The sequence below is a fragment of the Tinamus guttatus genome, unplaced genomic scaffold, assembly GCF_059628265.1.
Source record: "Tinamus guttatus ecotype Peru unplaced genomic scaffold, ASM5962826v1 Tinamus_guttatus_pri_ptg000035l, whole genome shotgun sequence".
NCBI classification, from domain to species: Eukaryota; Metazoa; Chordata; class Aves; order Tinamiformes; family Tinamidae; genus Tinamus; species Tinamus guttatus.
The window spans coordinates 3172695-3192036 of record NW_028288569.1 but is presented as its reverse complement, the minus strand read 5'-3'; the positions used below and the strand labels follow the sequence as shown (position 1 = coordinate 3192036).

General features: G+C 40.1%; 1 protein-coding gene across 2 annotated transcripts in view; it reads left to right on the top strand.

Annotated features, from left to right (window-relative positions):
* Positions 1 to 19342, top strand: part of EPHA3 (EPH receptor A3) — a 205045-nt gene that overhangs the window by 138141 nt on the left and 47562 nt on the right. For both annotated transcript variants that reach the window (XM_088533391.1, XM_088533383.1), the window contains exons 4-5: positions 18 to 173; positions 694 to 1029. In XM_088533391.1, coding sequence (XP_088389517.1) covers positions 18 to 173; positions 694 to 1029 — 492 coding nt within the window. The remainder of the gene's footprint in view (positions 1 to 17; positions 174 to 693; positions 1030 to 19342) is intronic.

Genomic DNA, 19342 nt, shown 5'->3' with positions numbered 1-19342 from the left:
TTCTTGTCATTTTTCAGTTTGTCGACCTGGGTTCTACAAAGCCTTTCCTGGCAATGTGAAATGTGCCAAATGCCCACCCCATAGCTCTACATATGAAGATGGGTCTCTGAACTGCAGGTGTGAAAAGAATTTCTTTCGCTCTGAGAAAGACCCTCCATCCATGGCTTGCACCAGTGAGTAGCATCATTATGCTTGGGCTGTCTTCCTCCATGTGTGTCTCAGTACCTAGCTTGCTTCCTTGCTTGCCTCCTCTCACATCTCATCTTAATCAGCCCTTCACTTCCTTCTAAGTCCTCTTACATGTTGGGCAAGTTATCAAAAATTGTTGGGCTGAATTTATGTGCTGCTCTTCTTAGTGTTCTCCTTGTTGTTCTCTGTCAAACCTGAGAAGCAGAGCTAGGATTTAAAATTGTTAGCAATATTTTCAGCAACATCCTTTGTAATATCAGTAACTGTCTTAAATAACTCTGAGGCTATCCCGCAGTCCTGAGCTATACACTGAGAGTGCCAGAAGGCTATAAGAAAATATGGTCCTTGATGTCTATATCTGTAGTTCAGTAGAATATTTCAGGAGTCTCTTCAGGAAAATATTTGAAAGTGTTTGGTTATTTATGTTTGTCACTCTTGTATTTGCTCCCGTCCAGGAACACTACAGAAAAACTCATGCTTCTCCATTCCTGTTTCTGTTTGTAGGACCACCATCTGCTCCAAGAAATGTTATCTCTAACATCAATGAGACATCTGTTATCCTGGACTGGAGCTGGCCTCTTGACACAGGAGGTCGGAAAGATGTCACTTTCAACATCATTTGCAAAAAATGTGGAGGAAACACCAAGATGTGTGAGCCGTGTAGTGACAATGTGCGATTCCTACCCCGCCAGATTGGGCTCACCAACACAACAGTGACAGTAGTGGACCTTTTGGCACATACCAATTACACTTTTGAGATTGATGCAGTCAATGGGGTATCTGACTTGAGTACACTTTCCAGGCAATTTGCTGCTGTCAGCATCACAACTAATCAGGCTGGTGAGTGTCTTTCTGATTCCCTTTTCTGTACTGAGAAATACTGAATGGCTCCATCTCCTTTTCCTGTTTCACAAGAGATAGATTAAATGTTTATCTGCAAAGGTAACTGATTGACTTGAATGCGCTGGTAAGTATAAAAGCAGAAATGAACCCCGTGTGTGTTGCTGTCAAAGGAACTGGCAGCATGGCTGTTATGATTAGCTCCTAGCCCCTAGTTAATAGTCTCTAATAGCATACTCATATGATTCCATAGCCAGAATGCGTTTTATTAATAAAAACAGATTTTAATAAAACATTTGTTTCAATAACCTCTAACATAAATTACTGTAGTAATCTTAGTGATTAATTTTGATTGAATAGAAGTGAAAAAATGTTTTGATGTTAGACGCACAAAAAGCTAATATTAGAGTGTTTTAAAACACCTTTTTTTTTTTTTTTTCCTCCCCCCACCCCGCAGCAAGTTGTCTCACCAGCTCTGAATCATTGCCAGTGTTACGGGGGTGTGGAACCGAATACTGAATTAGGTTCCAGTCTCATAGCTCAGTATGCAGTGGGACTGCTGTGCTTCTATGGAGACATATTAAAGTCATTGAGGCCCTGCATGAGCACAGCCAGCAGTATCCTCTGATCATGGAATCAGGACATTTGTCACAGCTGCACTAATTCTACCATTTGTTTCTAATTTGCTAGTCTTTAATTTATATGAAAGATCTGAAGAATCTGGTCTCTTCTTAGCCACTTTTTGGACACTAAGATTGCAGCAATGTTTGCCAGTGAAAGAAGAGGATTGAGTGAGGATTAAAGGGCAGGCCAACAAGGGCGACACGGTCGTGGGAGTTTACTACAGGCCTCCTGACCAGGGAGAGGAAATGGATGAGGCCTTCTACAGGCAGCTGCAGGAAGCCTCACGATCCCAGGCCCTGGTCCTTATGGGGGACTTCAACCGACCTGATGTCTGCTGGGATAATCACACAGCTAGGAGCAGACAATCCAGGAGGTTCCTGCAGAACATTGCAGGTAACTTCTTGATGCAGGTGGTTGATGAGCCAACATGGGTGCTGCTAGACCTGATACTAACAAACAGAGAAGGTCTAGTGGGAAATGTGAAGACTGGGGGCAGTCTAGCTGCAGTGACCACGAGATGTTGGAATTCACGATCCCGTGAGGAGGAAACTGGACAAGAAGTAGGATTGCAACCTTGGACTTCAAGAGAGCTAACTTTGACCTCTTCAGGGAGCTCCTTGGAGGAATTCCCTGGGCAAGGGTCCTAGAAGGAAGGGGTCCTGGAGAGTCGGCTAATATTCAAACACCACTTTCTCCAAGCTCAGGATTCCTATAAGAAAGAAGTTGAGCAAGGCGGCTAGGAGACCTCCATGGATGGACAAGGAGCTCTTGGGTAAACTGAATGAGTAAAAGAGCACGTATATAATGTGGAAGAAGGACCAGGCCACGTGGGAAGAATATAGGAACATTGTCAGAGAATGCAGGGATGCAACAAGGAAGGCCAAGGCCCATTTCGAATTAGAGTTAGCAAGAGCTGTCAGGAAGGGCTTCTACAAATACATCATCAGCAAGAGCAGGACTAGGGAAAATGTTAGTCCAGTGCTGAATGGGGAGGGTGCCTTGGTGGTGTCGGGTGCAGAGAAGGCAGAATTAATAAATGCCTTCTTTGCTTCTGTCTTTACTGCTAAGGCCAGTCCCCATGAACTATTGAGTCTGGAGACAAGAGAGAAAAATGAGAGAGAGGAGGACTTTCTGCTGGTCCAGGAGGATTGGGTTAGGGATTATTTGGGCAAACTGGACACCCATAAATCTATGGGCCTGGATGGACTGCACCCAAGAGTGCTGAGAGAACTGGCAGGGGTTATTGCTCAGCCGCTCTCCATCATCTTCAAGAGGTCATGGAGGGTGGGGGAAGTGCCTGAGGACTGGAAGAAAGCCAGCGTCACTCCAGCCTTCAAAAAGGGCAAGAGGGAGGACCTGGAAAACTACAGACTTGCGTCCCTGGACAGGGGATGGAGCAGCTCATCCTAAAGACCATCTCTATGTACATCAAGGAAAAGAAGTTGATCAGGAGTAGTCAGCATGGATTCACTAAGGGAAAGTTGTGTTTGACAAACCTGATGGCCTTCTGCGATGAGGTGACTGGCTGGATGGACGATGGGAGAGCCATGAATGTTGTCTACCTTGATTTTATCAAGGCTTTTGATAGAGTCTCCCTTAACATCCTCATAGGAAAGCTCTGGAAGTGTGGACTGGATCAGTGAACAGTAAAGTGGACTGAGGACTGGCTGGATGGCAGAGCCCAGAGGGTGGTGACAAAATGGGGCCGAATCTAGTTGGAGGCCAGTGGTGTCCCGCAGGAATCAGTACTGGGCCCAGTACTGTTCAACTTGTTCATCAATGACTTGGACAAGGGCACAGAGTGCACCTTCAGCAAGTCTGCAGATGACACCAAACTGGGAGGAGTGGCCGACACTCCTGAGGGCTGTGCTGCCATTCAGAGAGACCTAGACAGGATGGAGAGTTGGGCGGGAGAGGAACCTCATGAGGTTCAACAAGGACAAGTGCAGAAGGGGGAGGAAGGAGGGGAAGGAGTGGGGAAGAGTAACCCCAGGCACCAGTACAGATTAGGAGTTGACCTGCTGGAAAGCAGCTCTGCGGAGAGGGATTTGGGAGCCCTGGTTGACAAGAAGTTAACCATGAGTCAGCAATGTGCCCTTGTGGCCAAAAAGGCCAATGGGATCTTGGCCTGCATCAGGAGGAGCGTTGCCAGCAGGTTGAGGGAGGGGATCCTGCCCCTCTCCTCAGCTCTAGTGAGGCCACATCTGGAGTATTGGGTGCAGTTCTGGGCCCCACCCCAGTACAAGGAGAACATTGAGCTTCTAGAGAGGGTCCAGTGTAGGACCACAAAGATGATTAAGGGACCGGAGCATTTGTCATATGAGGAAAGACTATGTGAGCTGGGCCTGTTTAGTCTGGAGAAGAGAAGACTGAGAGGAGATCTGATCAACATGTTCAAGTACCTTAGGGGTAAAGCTAGGAGGGATGGGGCCAGGCTCTTCTCCGCGGTGGCCAATGACAGGACAAGGGATAATGGGCTCAAGTTGAAACAGGGGAAGTTCCAGGTCCATGTGAGGAAGAACTTCTTTACTGGGAGGGTGACAGAGCCCTGGAACAGGCTGCCCAGAGAGGTTGTGGAGTCTCCTTCTCTGGAGATCTTCCAAACCCACCTGGATGCCACCCTGTGCCACATGCTCTAGGTGTCTCTGCTGGAGCAGGGGACTCTCAGACTAGATGATCTCTAGAGGTCCCTTCCAACCTTAACCATTCTGTGAAGAGACTAGATCCTAAAATTTATGTGTTTCAATTTTGTGCAGTTTACCATCAAGAGGCTTTGTACAGAAAGTATGTGCTTGTGCAGTGATCCTGCTCCCATGTCCTCTAGCCCTGTGCCATGTCCCAAAAATACCAATGTTTCTGTCTCCTCAAAGGGCAAACCAAGTTAATACCATACTATATAGGCGTTCTCCTAGTCGGCTATATTATTATGGTGTTTTTCATTCTGGTCTTTTGATCACAGATGTTCTAAGTCTTGATAGAGACTTAGAAATGTGAGAATGCACTGGACTCAGCATGAGAGCAGCCAGCGAATTTCCAGTTGCTGTGGAGGACCATGCTGTAAGCAGATCCAGATGAGTCTGCCTATTTGAAATCCCTTCTCGTATTTTTTCTTTCTCACCAAGGTGTTTACCTCAGTTCCAAAACTTGAATTTTATATCTATTCCAAGTAACTTACTACTGTTGTAATCATATTTCTGATATTTGTGTCAGGGACACGAGCAGCCTTTGCTTAGGCGTTCCCTTTTGTTGTTGTTTGTATCAGGGATACTGCTTTTCACCATCTGTGAAAGCCTGTTCACCGTCATAGCAGGTAGAGGTCATCTGGGGACACTTTAGCATCAGTAAAAGGTGATGTGTGTCCCCAGGGCCCTGAACTCTTTGCCTTTGCACTGCGGAGCAAGGTGGATTTTGATTTTGTTTTGGAACGCATGATTCATATGACATTCTTGTCGGAGCTGATGTGTTTCTGGCAGCAGCCATTTTGTTTAGTGCTCTCTGCAGGCTGTTTAAGCAATATTTTTCTACTTTTATGCATAGTTCATTATTGTTTTAAGTGTATTTAGGTGATGTACGTTACTGCAGATTTAATTGTGCTATCCCTTGGTCACAGTGTTTGGTTTACTTTGTTAGATTTCCACTAGAAGTTACGTAAGGCGCTTTCAATATGTGTATAAGCCATGTTTTTAAGCATAATTACAAAAATGCTCTTTTTCTAGCATTCCTTTCCTGGCCAGAAAGTAAAAGGACAGTAAAAAGGAAAGTCTGGAGATCTTAGGTTACATTATAATTAAGTGTTTATCTGTACATTTTCCAAGTAAGAATGAAAGCACTGCTGAGCTATATCTGGAGGAGACCAGGATACTCTGGAAGCCAAATTTGACTCTAGGGTGATCATTTGTACTGTTTGGCTACAGTTATGTTCCTTTAGGGACAGAAGTATCCAACAGTTGGCTAAACTTTTGTTTAAATGACTAAACAAGGCTGGACTTGGACGAAAGTAGGTGAAGCCTACTGCTTCGAGGAAGTGCTCTGTGCATGATATATCACATGTAATGATACATAAGGTTCAGTGCAGCCCAGCAGAGCCTTAAAATGGAGCCATTGGCAAGCTCACAGAGGAGGTGATGGCAAGAAGCAGGCTGTGAGTTTTGGAGGGAGGACTGAAGTGTAGATGAAACGTAAGACCTGAGTCTATTCTCTGCGATTGCCTCAGTCCAGATCACCTGAATCTGGGATATTTCACTTCTGCCAGGCATGATTTGGGAGCCCTGTACTCTTGCAGTGGGTATGATGAAGTCACAGTTTTAATTCTCGAATGGCAGTAGCCAAGTCCTTCTTAAATCTACTGTCAGGGTCCAGCCCACATTAGTTCAAACTGCAAATTACCTACAGAATGTTCTTTACCTGCATAAAACACCCTTATTCTCATGTGTGAATTTCCAAGAGCCTAAGGCAAAACAGGAATATTTTATGTTTTCTAATAGTGAAACTGTGATTTTTATGGCAATTCTCTTGGTGGTAAAAATCATACATTGTACAAACTCAGTTCAAGAGAGACATCAGTCTGTGTTACATTTCCTGGGTCTCTGAGCTCCAAAGGCTCCCCTGAAAATTGAACAAATGTTTCTCCATGTTTCTCATTATACACACAGGCATATCTACTATGAATCCGTCACTAGCCTAATTGATTAGAATAGGCACAGTTCTTATTCTCTCTAATGTGACAACAGGGAGATCTGCTAAAGTGTGCTAAAATAAATTCAGCTAGTACACTAGCAAGTCAGTTTACACAGCAACTCCATTTCTATATGTAAGCTCCTCATATTATATACAGATATTTGTTATGTGTGTATATGTATGTGTATACACACACATTTAAATACACATGTGCACACACACAGAGTCATCTTCGGTGTTGCTGCATCCTCTAAATGAATCCTTCAATAGAACTTTATTAGTTCTGGTTTGTAAATAAAGTGTTTCATTCTCAAAAGAAAGGTTGGAAACATCTAGAGTCTGAATCTGCTGCTGCTGTAAATTCAAGAAAGATAATATCTTTGACAATCTAAAACTGGTGTAAAGCCATGATTCAGACCCCTGAATCCAGGATGATTCAGAAGCATGTGAGGAAACAGATTGTATTTTTTTTCTTCTAGCTAGATGGGTAAATTTTTACTTTGCTTTTATTGCAGTTTACTTCTCTTCCAGCAAAGGTTAATGAGAGGCATCTCTGAATAAAATGGTTTCTTGTAAAATATAGCTAGACAGGTACGAAACTAGTTCTTATACGTCTTTCATTTTTATGTGGAAATAGAGGAGGAAGGACACACATTTCTGTTTTAATTTAGCTCATATGGATCAGTTTAAATCATCCTCTTTGATTGCATTGTAGTTTCATTACCGCTTCATACAGCATCCTCAGAATTATATGGAAGCATTCTGCTGCTGCCCTTTGCTTCTGCAGGAGGGGAAGGAACAACTTCCTCTCACCTCCCATCAATATGTTGCACCACACAGATGCTATCTCCTAATAACACCAATCGACCCTGTTTAGAAAGGGTCACTGGCTGCTACGGGAGATTATAGGGAATTCAGCATCCCTAGAGGTGGTGTGCTAATTGTGAATGTGCCATGAGAGAGACTGACAGCTGTGCCACACTGCCTGGCTCATCACTAGGATGAGGATCAAGTGTGTGGTGTTTGTGTAAAGATATCTTAGGGTTTTGGGTGTCTTTCTCTCTCTCTCTTTTTTTTTGTATCACAGCTTATACACTTATATTGCACTTCTGCTTGTCTGCAATGACTAGAGTGTTGTGACTTCTTTGAAGCTTTGTGAGTAAAGGGACAAAGATGTGCAATGCCAGCTAAGGCTCTTCTGTATATTTCTCTATTTACTGGCTTTGGGCTGTGCTAAGCAGAAAACTCCCATTGGAACTCAAGGAGGGTTTGAATGGAAATAGGGTACAGAAAGCACAAGATTATTTGGTAGCAGCAACGTAATCGTGCTGGTTTGACATTCAGTAACCCAGCAGTGAAGGAGACCATTTTCCAGTGCTGTTTCTATAGTCTTCGATCAAGGATATACATATGTTGAACTCATCTTTTTTTAATGTTGCATGAAAAGTTAGCAGTTAGATTTTTTGGTAAAATCACTGCTTTTACAGTATCATGTATTGTCATACAGATTTTAGGTATGACTGAGGAATGCTGAGCAAAAAGATTACTACTTTAAGTTGAACAGTGCAGTAGACTTAACTGCGCTTTAGATAGTTATAGTCTCTGCAGTAGTATTTGCTGCATGAGAAGAGATGCTGCATGAGGTGAGAAGAAATTAAAGAAACCTGAACCAGCACCGGATATTGTTCTGCCAGGTGGGTGTTAAGAAGTCTCAGCCATCCCACTGATATCCCAGTACACACAATGCCCTTCCGTTCCTTCTTCCTAGCAGATCTGGAGAGAAGCCCCAGCATATAGGGAATGGTTCTCTTTGTTTGATCTTAACCCTATTTGCTTAGTTTTGTTTAGCTTTGTGTTTGTGAGTTCTAACAGCTATGAACTCAAACAACCTGGCAACGGCATGTCTTAATTTCAGATTTTCATTGTGTTTGCCATGGAAACAGAACAAATACTGAAAATGTGCTCAGCTTGTTAGAACTAAGGAAAGTCCCAAAGTGAGCAATAACGCAACGTAAATAAAACTCTGACGCTTCCTAAAAGGAGTGGCTCTTCCTATCTAAGAGGTAACAGTAGTACCTGTGCAAATTCAACCCATTGAACTCTGTTGACTATCAGCATATACATTATATTTTTTTATTATACATTATATTATTTATATACATAAAACTGTTTTTAACTGCTTAATGACTAAATCGGAAACGAATAACATGTAATTTTATTCACTGACCATTGCTTGAGTTCTTGATCCTCGCTCCCTGAAGTGTAATGCTGGGGAGCTTTGTCCATCGTGCTATTTTCAGTCTTTAGCATTCCTAGAGTTGACTGTGGCCTGCCCCTGGGGACGAACAGCCCCGTGCACCACAGCAGGCTGGGGCTGGCCGGCTGCAAAGCAACTTGGCAGAGAAGGACTCCAGGCCCTGGAGCACAACAGAGCATGACAGTAATGTACCCTTCGAGGAAAGAAGGCCAACAGCATCTGGGTTTGCATTAGGCAGAGCATTCAAGAGAGATGGTTGTTCCCTTCTACTGTGGTGAGGCTCCACCTAGAGTCTTGGGTCCAGTTCTGGTCTCCCTCTTACAAAAACATGGACCTATTGGACTGAGTCTAGTAAGGAGACAAAAAGCTGATTAAGGGACTGGAGCATCTCTCATACAAGGAGGGGCCCAAAGAGTTGGGACTGTTTAACCTGGAGAAGAGAAGGTGCAGGTAGGATCTTATCCCTGTTCATAAATGCCCGATGGGAAGCTTTAAAGCTGGGCGGGTTAGATTCCTCTCTGCTTGTATGTAGCTCCATACAAGCAGATTGTTTTACAGGAAGAGATTACATTTAGATGAATTGCATATAGGCTAGCTCCTCCTCTCAAAGTTTTTTTTTTTTTTTTTTTTTTTTTGTTACAGAGAGCCTGCAGGATCAAGTCTTATTCTTCTGTGTATTGTATAGTGTTGTTGCATGCTGTTAAACAGCTATGTTACTCCCCCTTAGAGTCAGCAATAAGTAAATTGAGACCTACTTTCCACTAACTAATTTTGCCCATGTGAATGCTGGGAGGCCTGATTGCAGGGAGAAGCAATTTTAAATCACATGTGAGCATTTCAGTTAAACTGCTGCATAGTCACTCTGCATAGTCATACTTGTGTTAGTACAAGAAGGAGTTTTTTCCTAGTTTATCATGTTAAATTAATTGGGACACTCTGAAGGAAGTGTGCCTGCTTTGGGATTTGAATAAATTAGTTCATAGAATCATAGAATCATTATGGTTGGAAAAGACCTTCAAGATCATCAAGTCCAACCCTATATTTCATAAACAAATTTACTTAAATTAGTATAGTTTTACTAAGGAGACGGTTGATTTATGTTTGAATATGTCTCTGGGTGTGCTACCTATAAGAACTGTGTAAGCTCTAGAAAATGAAACTGATGTCCCAAGCAATCTGGTGTGTATAGTTTTATCTCTAATTTCCCTGTACCATTTTAGATGGCCCTGGGTCACCATGTAGGTCACCAAGTCCAGCTGTCCAGATTAGACCGTAGGGATGGAGTAAGGAGAATGAACAGAGTCAAAATGTTGTATGGGGTAGATGGAAACTGGGAGTTAAGTTCACCACCCTTTTCCTGTGCAGGCAGTTTCCTGAGTACAGGACCTATTTAATGAATTGAGTCTGTCCTCAGTTATAAGGACATCCAGAGATGGAGGGACCCAGAATTTTGACATAATCCACATAGGATTGGACTGTTTCAGATGAATTCAGAATACAAGTAGGAATCTTTGGCTGCTGTAGAATGAAATGTAATGGAAATACTACGGGCTTTTTGTGGGCTATATTCTACCTAGAGATTAATATCTGTAACATCTTTTACTAAGGACTATAGGAGGTGATTAGGTGAGCAAGAAGTACATAAATCTGGGTTTTGCTTTCCGTCTGGTTCATTTCTACGCTTGTAAAATGTTCATTGCCTTCTCTGCACAGCTCTATTCATATAAGAGACTTATAAAGAATAAAAGTCCCTTAATTCAAATTGAGGCATTTGTGCACAGCTATGATATAAAGAATAGCAATAGATACATCACATATGTGCTCATTCATTAGGGGTGTCCCTAAAAGAGAAGTAGTTTGATTATCAAGAGTCTCCTATCTTATTTTATTTTTTGTAGTTCATAGCTCTAAAACCACAAAGCTGAATAATTCATTTAGTCTATTCTCGATTAATCATTTAAACCACATTTGAAAAAGTGTAGGAAAACAGATGACTGCAGTAATAGCTGTTCCTCTGCTCTTAGGTGTGACAGTATTTGTTCTTAATGTTGATTCTCTAATCCAGGCTTCTCTCTCTCGTTTATTCTGAGGTCAAAGTGGTTGTTCCAACATCAGATTCTTTTTTTTTCAGATATAAATATACAGTCCAGTCTGCTATGTTGGATCAAATTTATTTTTATATTTCTTTCTGTCTCTTTCTTAAAAGTATTAACTGTCAAATTCAGTAGTGCTGAGAAATGAAGGGATGGATTTGTTAAAGGAAAAGGTAACAGTTGTAACAGTTAATGCATTGGAGAATTCATACAAAGGACTAAGATCAAAAAATATTCAGAGAAGCTTGGAAACAAAATTGATAACTAGATGCAGAAATCAGCATTGTTAGGAGGAGTCTTAAAGGGTAGACACATCTATTTGTAAAATCTTGATCTACGTTTGTCATATGCAGATTGAAAATTTCAGGGTAACAGCTCAGTTTCACCTTTGGGGTAAGCATTTAAAACAAGGAAGAAATCCAGTAGAATTTTTTTCAGTTTTGTTGTAGGCAAGGAGCTGCTTGTCTGTTCAAACTCCTCCGGATTCGAATTCCAGTTGCTTGAAATCTGCTGTTTCAACTATCTGAAATAAGTGCCAAATTGGGCACAAAGCTTTTTTTGGATGTATATCTTTGATTGCTTGAGAGAACTGTGGCACTGGCTGTGCACTCACTCTCTATGTTATTAAGCTGGATTATGTTGTTTCTACCAACTCACATGCAATATGTGGAGTTTCCTGTTTAAAAGGGGTTGCACTTTGCAATCTGTGTTCTAAGTTAGGTCCCTTAAGTAGATATGTCTTCTAGGAGACACAATTGGAGAAAGCCACAGATGTTTGAGGCATGATGTATTTCTTTTTTACCCTATGGCCTTTATAAAACGGACAAGAAGATAGACTTATTAAAAGTCAGCTAATGACATGATGTAGTGAGTCCCTGGTTCATTGACTGTTATTACAGCTGTTCCCTGTTACGGACTGAATACCTGGGACATGCTTGTTTTTTGAATGACATTTATCTTTTGAATTTCAAACATTCCTGGCATAAATAAGGATTTTATGCTCTTCAAATGTGTTTTACAGTTCATCCCAGAGGCTATTCAAGGATCGTTTTGACTTGATAGAGCTCCTCCTTTAGGGATAAAAAAGGAAAATGTTTTAACAATGACCCTGCATGCATAGCCTGTTATTAGCTAGAGATGGTCTGCATTCGCAGCCTTTGATCCCTTCCCTTCTAATGTCAAGGGAGTTATTCTGTGGATTTGAAGTTTGTGACGTGCATTGGTCTCTTCACTGTGCAGGCTTCGTGTAAATGTTCATGACCTTAGAGAAAGTTCAAAGGTGAGACTTGTGGCTCAGCATGTTCCACCAGCCAGTGTTTTTCACTTTTAATGCAGTTAGCTACCTGCTTGATCTTTTTCAGAAGTCATCGTAGAGCTTTAATCGCCATCAGCAAATAATGGTAATCAAGGGTCTCAGAGTTTTTTCTACTGCTTCTGTGTGAGGTTCGTGTAGATTCTTATTTCCTATCTTGGTTTGAAAATAGTGACCATAGAGGAATGTGCCTGAAGAGTATACTTCACATTCAGTTAATAATATTGCCTTGAACTTCTCTGTCCATGTTAGTATTTTGTGTCATTACCTGCATTTCTCCAGATTGTAAACAAGGAGCAACTTCCCTTGCTTCGTGAAGGTTTTCCAGCTAGACAGTTTGCAAAGTGGGGACTTAGAAAAACAAATGGAAAAGAATATTAGCTATTTCCTTGGGCTTGGGAACTATGAGGCAAAATTATTGGAGATTATTATTGAGCATATCTAATTTATTTTTAATAGCATTTAAATATAAAGCTCAATTATAATTTCCAAGTTGCATACACTTTCTTGTTAGAATCTTCTTATATGTGCATCTTTAGTTTTACCAGGACTAACTATATAAGCTTATCTAAGCCTGAGATCTCATTCAAGTCTTGAGGACAGATATTCTCTGAAGTAATAGAGCCTGTTCTCAAAATCAAAGACTGCTTCATCAAACTAGTCCTGTCTTCTCAGTGTCGTGAAATGAGTGCCTGTAGAACTTTCAGCTGATGTCAGAAATCCCTCAAGGAAGTCTGTTGTCTTTGCTTTTTTTTTTTTTTTTTTTTTTAATTCTTACAATATATCACTCTAAAGGATCTTTCTTTTTAGTAAAATATTATTTAAAATAAAACACTAAAATCACCAAAATACAAAAGAAAAATGAAAGGAGCTATGAATGCTTTCCAAGCCTGTTCCTTTAGAGATGCTCATGTCCCAGATAACCGTTATAAAATCAATTGCTCCAAAGCTATCTCTGAAGACACTTGAGAATGCCAGGACAAGAAGCTTGAGAAAGATTGTTTCCATTTGCAGTGTTTTCTGATCAGATTGAAAAGACTCCAATGGACTTTACAGACAAATTGATTATTGCTGAATTCATTTATCTGGGTGCATCTGTCATCTTCAGTTTTAATGCTGGTATTCCTAGAGATAGTTCTTAAATATACCTCATGAACTGTGGGTGGAATTTCTCTGATAGAGATGATAACATTCATGGAAAGCAAAACCCTACTCAGCATCCAACAGCTGATGTCACAGTCATGGTGAATAAATTATTCTTTGTGAAAACTTCCCACCAGGAAGCTTAAGTCTCTAGCATAATGCAAAGTAATGTAACAATGGGGTAGAAAAGGCAAAGCAAAACTGTTTATTTAAAACTGATATGGTTTTAAAAACACTGAGTGAAAAATATGAAGTATTGAGAAGCTCCCACCATCACCATCTCAAACAGACATCAGAAAGAATAACATTAGTATTGTGAGTACCTTTGGGCCAAGTCCTTATGAAAGCATATACTGCATTTCTCTCCTCTGTGAAATAACAGCTGTGAACACCATGGCACCATAATTTTCAGTTTCTGAAGTGAGCGCCTTGTGCAGTTGATACTTCCCAAATGGACCTGGCGTTTCCGTGATTTATTAAACACGTGTTAAACATATGAGTAAGTCTAACATTGTTTGCTCAGTGGAAGACATTTATTATCTCTTTCAATAAAAAGAGGAAGAGATGAGAGCATGAATGCGCAACACTTAATGAAGTTTGCTTTTAATTTAAAATTTATTTGTAAGAGTGAGAAACGAGCTCTGATAATCTCTTGTCCAGTGACAGCTGCTGCCCAGAAGGTTGCCTTTCTCTGTACTTGAGAGTGAAAGCAAGCAGCTGCCTTTTAGTGCAGTTCCTGCTGAAGCTGCTTGTTTTCCCCTTTTTGGTTTGCTGCCCTTCCTCCTTTCCTCCATGTCACCTGTGCAGGGCCTGCAGTCACTCTGGAGTCTATAACCACAGGTTACAGGCCACTAGCTTCCAGATGCAGTGGAGTATTTCTGCCATAATGTAGGAAGTCATCCATTAAAATAATCATGAACAAGTTAGTATTTAAAGCGTGCATGTGTGTTTTAAACTGTGATTTTAATTTAACATTATTTGATTTAAGAATCAAATTAGATTTGTCCAAGAAAATAGCACATTATAACATTAGTCTTGCTATAAAAAGCAAGACATGCATACCCCATGTCACGGCTGGGGAATACCTTTGGAAGTGTTTTAAGTAAAAAGCTTGAGTTACAACCAAAACCAGGCCTTCCCAGAGCAGAATATGCTTCCAAACATAGCTTCATTCCATCCAAAGTTAATCCACTTCTGCTTATCCCTATCCGTTTCGTTTCTTGCTTTCCTTCTGCAGTTTGACTTGTATAAGCCCCTACATCTTGATAACCTTTAATAGTGGACCTTTTCACCCATTTCATTATTACTGTATCCTACTGCAATCCAGCCTGGATCCAGTGTGAGTCTTCTACGTGAGCATGGGTCTCTTGCTGTTGACTTGATGGGCTCCTTTATTCCTGTCTCTGGCGAAAAGAAGGGACAAGAAAGGCCCACGCTTTCCCTCTGACAGTCACTTAATGATGTTGTAGAATCAGATGACATTTTACAGTGCAAGTCATAAAAATATATTGAGTCTGCTACAGCTTAAACAAAAGGTGTGAGAACACATACGAAAGTACTGTGCTAGTTTAACTGCATATCCTGGAGATTAAAGGGCAGAAGGACTATGTCTGCACACACATTCAAGAGGTGGGTAATTGTATCTGGAAGAGGAATGTGTAGAGTTTAGCAGGTTTCCCGAAATGTTGTTAAAATGTAACTGTTTCCTCTTTCTTCCATGAGGCCTGTGAGGCACCTGACAACAATGTCCTGCCTGTGCCTTCCTTGGAATGTGCCGGTGCCATTAACCTCGTAATTACTTGTTTTAGCAGAGCAGTATATAGGGTGGCAGCATGTTTAACTGTGCTTAATAGTGAAAGCAAATAGTAATCTAAGCAAAGGTTTCAAATAGTCCAACTCCTGCTTTCTGTGAATTATCTTCTATGTCAAACTGTGGCTAGATATTAGTCCAGAGACTATCCATTAGCAATGTAAAGGATGCAAGGAGAAGGGTAGCAGTCCATACAGAAATTGTATTTTTGTGATTGTGTCATGAAGCTATGACATCATTATACTGATTTCTGACTCATTACTTACGACTGTCTCGCAAACTGAATAGTGGTTAATAGTGGAATGGTTAAATAAATCCAAAAGTACAAGCCTGGCTCACAAAAATGCAAATGTGGGTGCAATATGTATGTAAAGCACTGTTAGTTATGCTGGACTGAACTGAACACTTAGCATGGGTGCCTAGTGCTGGTGCCAGGGTAAGTCCTCTCGCACGTCCATAGTTTATGAATGTGACTCCGGTTTTCAAGATAAACTGTCTTTAAGGGAAAGATCAGTTAATGCAATCAAACATTGATCTTTCCAGTTTGACTTGTATAATAGTTGCTGTTATTTTAACTTCAGAGATTTAGATTTGGGTCCCAGTGGATCTGTAGCATTAGAGGCTATGGATTTAATTCTCAGATTATAGTCTTAACTTGTTTATTATTCTTGCTTCCCCAATTCCCTCCAGGGGATCATACACACTAAAGCCAAGTTATACATTATATCAGATGAAAAGATCAGGTTTATGTAACAAAATCATCAAATTTCTGTAAGAAAAAATGAGCAAGCAATTTATTCAACAGTGTGGGAGAAGTTGCAATTTATTTGGTTCTGCTAGCTTGGATATGTTCTTGAGCATCATCTTTCCACATAACCTGGAGTATTTTAGTCTCTGATGTTGATAGCTGGTTGTGATTGGAAGCTGGAGGTGAGGAGACCATGGGCAGATTAGAATGAAATCCTAGAGGACTCTACTAGACTTTCCTTAAAATTTAATTTGCTGATCCAGAGACCTAAGCAAGAAGGTCTAAATATTTCAGCAGTTGTACACACATGGCTTCCCAGAGTTAATACTGAATTTTCTGTCACAGGACAGGGAATTTTCTTCCAGTATATACATCTGTAAGCCAGTCACATATGAAAACAATAACCACAGAATAAGAAAAAGTCAATAAGGAGATTTATGTACAGCTGCTATTAAACTGGAGGAAAACAGATGATCTGTTGGGGTCAGTTTCTCTGGGAAATCAATTTGAGCAGAGTTTTATTGTGCTCTCTGCTAGATCCTTCATGTTACTTGCTTGCACCTTTAATAGTCATGAGTGAGGAGGTTTTTACACTTGTGAATCTAAGCTCCCTGGATCATTGCATTCGTTAGCTTTTCAACATCCACATTCCCAGTTGCCACAAATGCTACCTAACAACACTGAGTGCTCAAAGTACATTTCCCCTTGTAGCTCTAGGGAGTTTTGAATGTTCATATTAACTGCTTAAACTAGTCATAAACCAGTTAGACTGTAGTACCATACAAATAGTAACCATCTGATGCATAAAAAAGTCTCTGTATGCATTTCATGTGACTATTGAGAATAAACATTTTTTCTTGCAGAAATGACTTAACTTCTCAGTATGTGCCCATATATGCCTGAAGTTAATTATATATAAAAATATATATATACAGTGGTGAAGTTGAGTTACATTGATCAGAACACTAATAAAAAATAAGTGTATGGAGATACTCTTTCTGAAAGTCACTGAAATTGTGTTTATTCAACTTTTTAGTGTAAAAAAACCTCTCTGCTTTTTACCTTAAAACATGTGTTGCCTGAATGTTTAATTAATCTAGCGTGTTGGTGCTTTAATAATGAAGAAGATTCAAGCAATTCCTATTTATATAAAAATAGCTATATATAAAATTATGCTATTTTTGCTAGATTGGACTTACAAAATTGTTTTGACAATCAGAGCTGCAGCCATTTAAAATATTTGTTCTAGTATTCTCTTGTTGCACACACTGATTGTCTTTTACTCGACGAAAAAGTCCTGGAAGTGTGATGAGAAATAGACAATTCTAAACATGAAGTGCTTCTGTTCCTTTCTGTAGCATGCTTTTGACTTTAATTTCATCCTGCTGTACTTATTTAATGGTCTTCAGGAAGTAGGAAGCTCTCAAGCTCTCTCTTCCCCATTCAAAGGACTAAAGGACTATATGTGCTACTGCTTATGGTGATGTCTTCATTGCTTAAGAATTTATAATGTTAAACTTCCTTTGATTTCTGCTCCTTTATTTTCTAGACTTTCAGATTCTGCAAAGGAAGCAGTAGAATACAGTAAATCAACCATTCTGATGAGAAGGAAGGATTAATTGTTACAAAATGGAGCAATTCATAGGAAATGTAGGCTACTTTGAGTCAGAAATAGTTGTTCTGACATTTGATGACTCAGTTGGAGCTAGCCCTTTTCTGCTCTAGAGGACATATTCAAGAACACTCAAAAAAATAAAATGTAGGAAAATAAATATATATCCACAGGCAGAGTTTATATTTTTGACTTACTGAACTATATACTAGGGGTGTGTACAAAAAAGATTAATTCCTCAGTTAAATGTCAAGATAATCCTAAACAACTCGAAAACCTGAAATGAAGACTCAGATCACAAAGGCATTTCTATAGTCATGTAACTCTCCTTGGGTAGGACAACATATAGATTACCTTAACTTCTACCGTATCGCCAATGACCAACTCCACTGATCAAAGTAGACAGATAATAGACTTAACAGCATTCTGAACACGTTAGTTTTAAGGACCTTTCATACCTATCTATCTGGCAGATGCAGTAGAAAAATGAAAATGTGTGTATCAATATTTAAAAGTGTCCAGTTTTTTGAAGACCAGGAGAGAAAGCTTATGCCACATGCTGTGCTGGAAAGTTTTTGTCTTTACCTCTTCTTGATCTAGCCGGAGACTTATTAGCTCATGTTCTTCTGTTGAGCTCGTGTTAACCGAGGAGTCATTCTAGACACAGCAAAAGCAATGTAGGATATATAGAAAAAGAGGTTTTGTCTCTAAGTTGTGGTGGGTGACAGACGAGCAGAATAGCCGCGTCACCTCTGTCTTCTTGCTTTTACTGGAGTCTGATTTGGGAAAGTCAGGCTTAGTGCTTCAGCTGTCTCAGAGCAGTGAGGGGGCCGCAAGCCTGCTTACTGGGCACACTCGGTTCAAGATTTATCCCTTTTCCCTCATACTGCCCTTCTTGTAGAAGGATTATCCTGGCACTGAGCTCATCCTGGGAGCAACACAGTTCAGTTCTGTCGGTGTTTGGAAGAGCCCTGGGCTTGATATAGATGTTTGCTTCATAGATGAAACAATGCTAGAGGAGGAACAACTTGGAGAGACTTTCCCGAGGGACATCCAGGCTCTGTTTTGTGCATCAATAATGGAGAGAGATCAAAGTCAGCTGTTGTTTCTAATATCCAAAATGGATGCACAGAGACGATGGGAGCAGCAGGAAAATTTTGAAATCTCTACCACAGTATTGGGTGTTTATTTGTAACATCATATATGCTTCAAAATTAAAATGTTCAGATGATAGAGAAGGTGATAAAAGATGGTTGAACAAAATGGGAAAAATATAGTGTATATATGAAGGTTCAAAGAGTTAGATCTCTTTGATTTATATATCTTCCACTCTGAATATGGATAGTGTGGTTTATCCTCTAGAAATAAATGATCTACTTGTGAAACATATGAAAAAAATGTTTATATACTCAAGGTTAACGCTTTAAAATTAGGTAATTTCAGTCACCTTTATAGTCAGGTAAGCTGGTGGTTTAAACACTTTTGGGATATATACTTTCATGGAGTGAAAGATTCAGAAGCTGGCAGAGTCATCTGGTAGAGCTCAAATCTGCTCTTTGCATGGAATTAAAGGGTGTTTTTTTTTTTTTTTTTTTTTTTTTTTTCCCAATGAGTATCAAACTCCCTTCCACTTGGTCAAGGAATGAGATGTTGTCTTTTTCAAGCACTATGTATGTACAATTTCTAAGCAGCTTTAGCCAACCTGGGGCTTCGAAGAGCTGTATGAATGTTTTATAATGTTATTGATAACTGCAATGCAGGCACTTTTCTAATAAACTGCTGTGAGATTTGTTACTGCTAGCTTCTCTAGAGATTTGTGTAAATGAGTTTAGAATAATTACTACTGTGTTAGAAAAAAGTTTTTTTAAAGCACATCTGTATTGAAGGATATAAGATTTTTTCAGCCTACACAGGGAATGTGTTATAGTACAAATTACCATAATTTATTGGGGGGAAAAAGCATTTCTGTTAATCATATATTAATTATTCATAAAATCTGTATTAATGTTACCTTAATGGGAAGTGTTACCAGCTGGA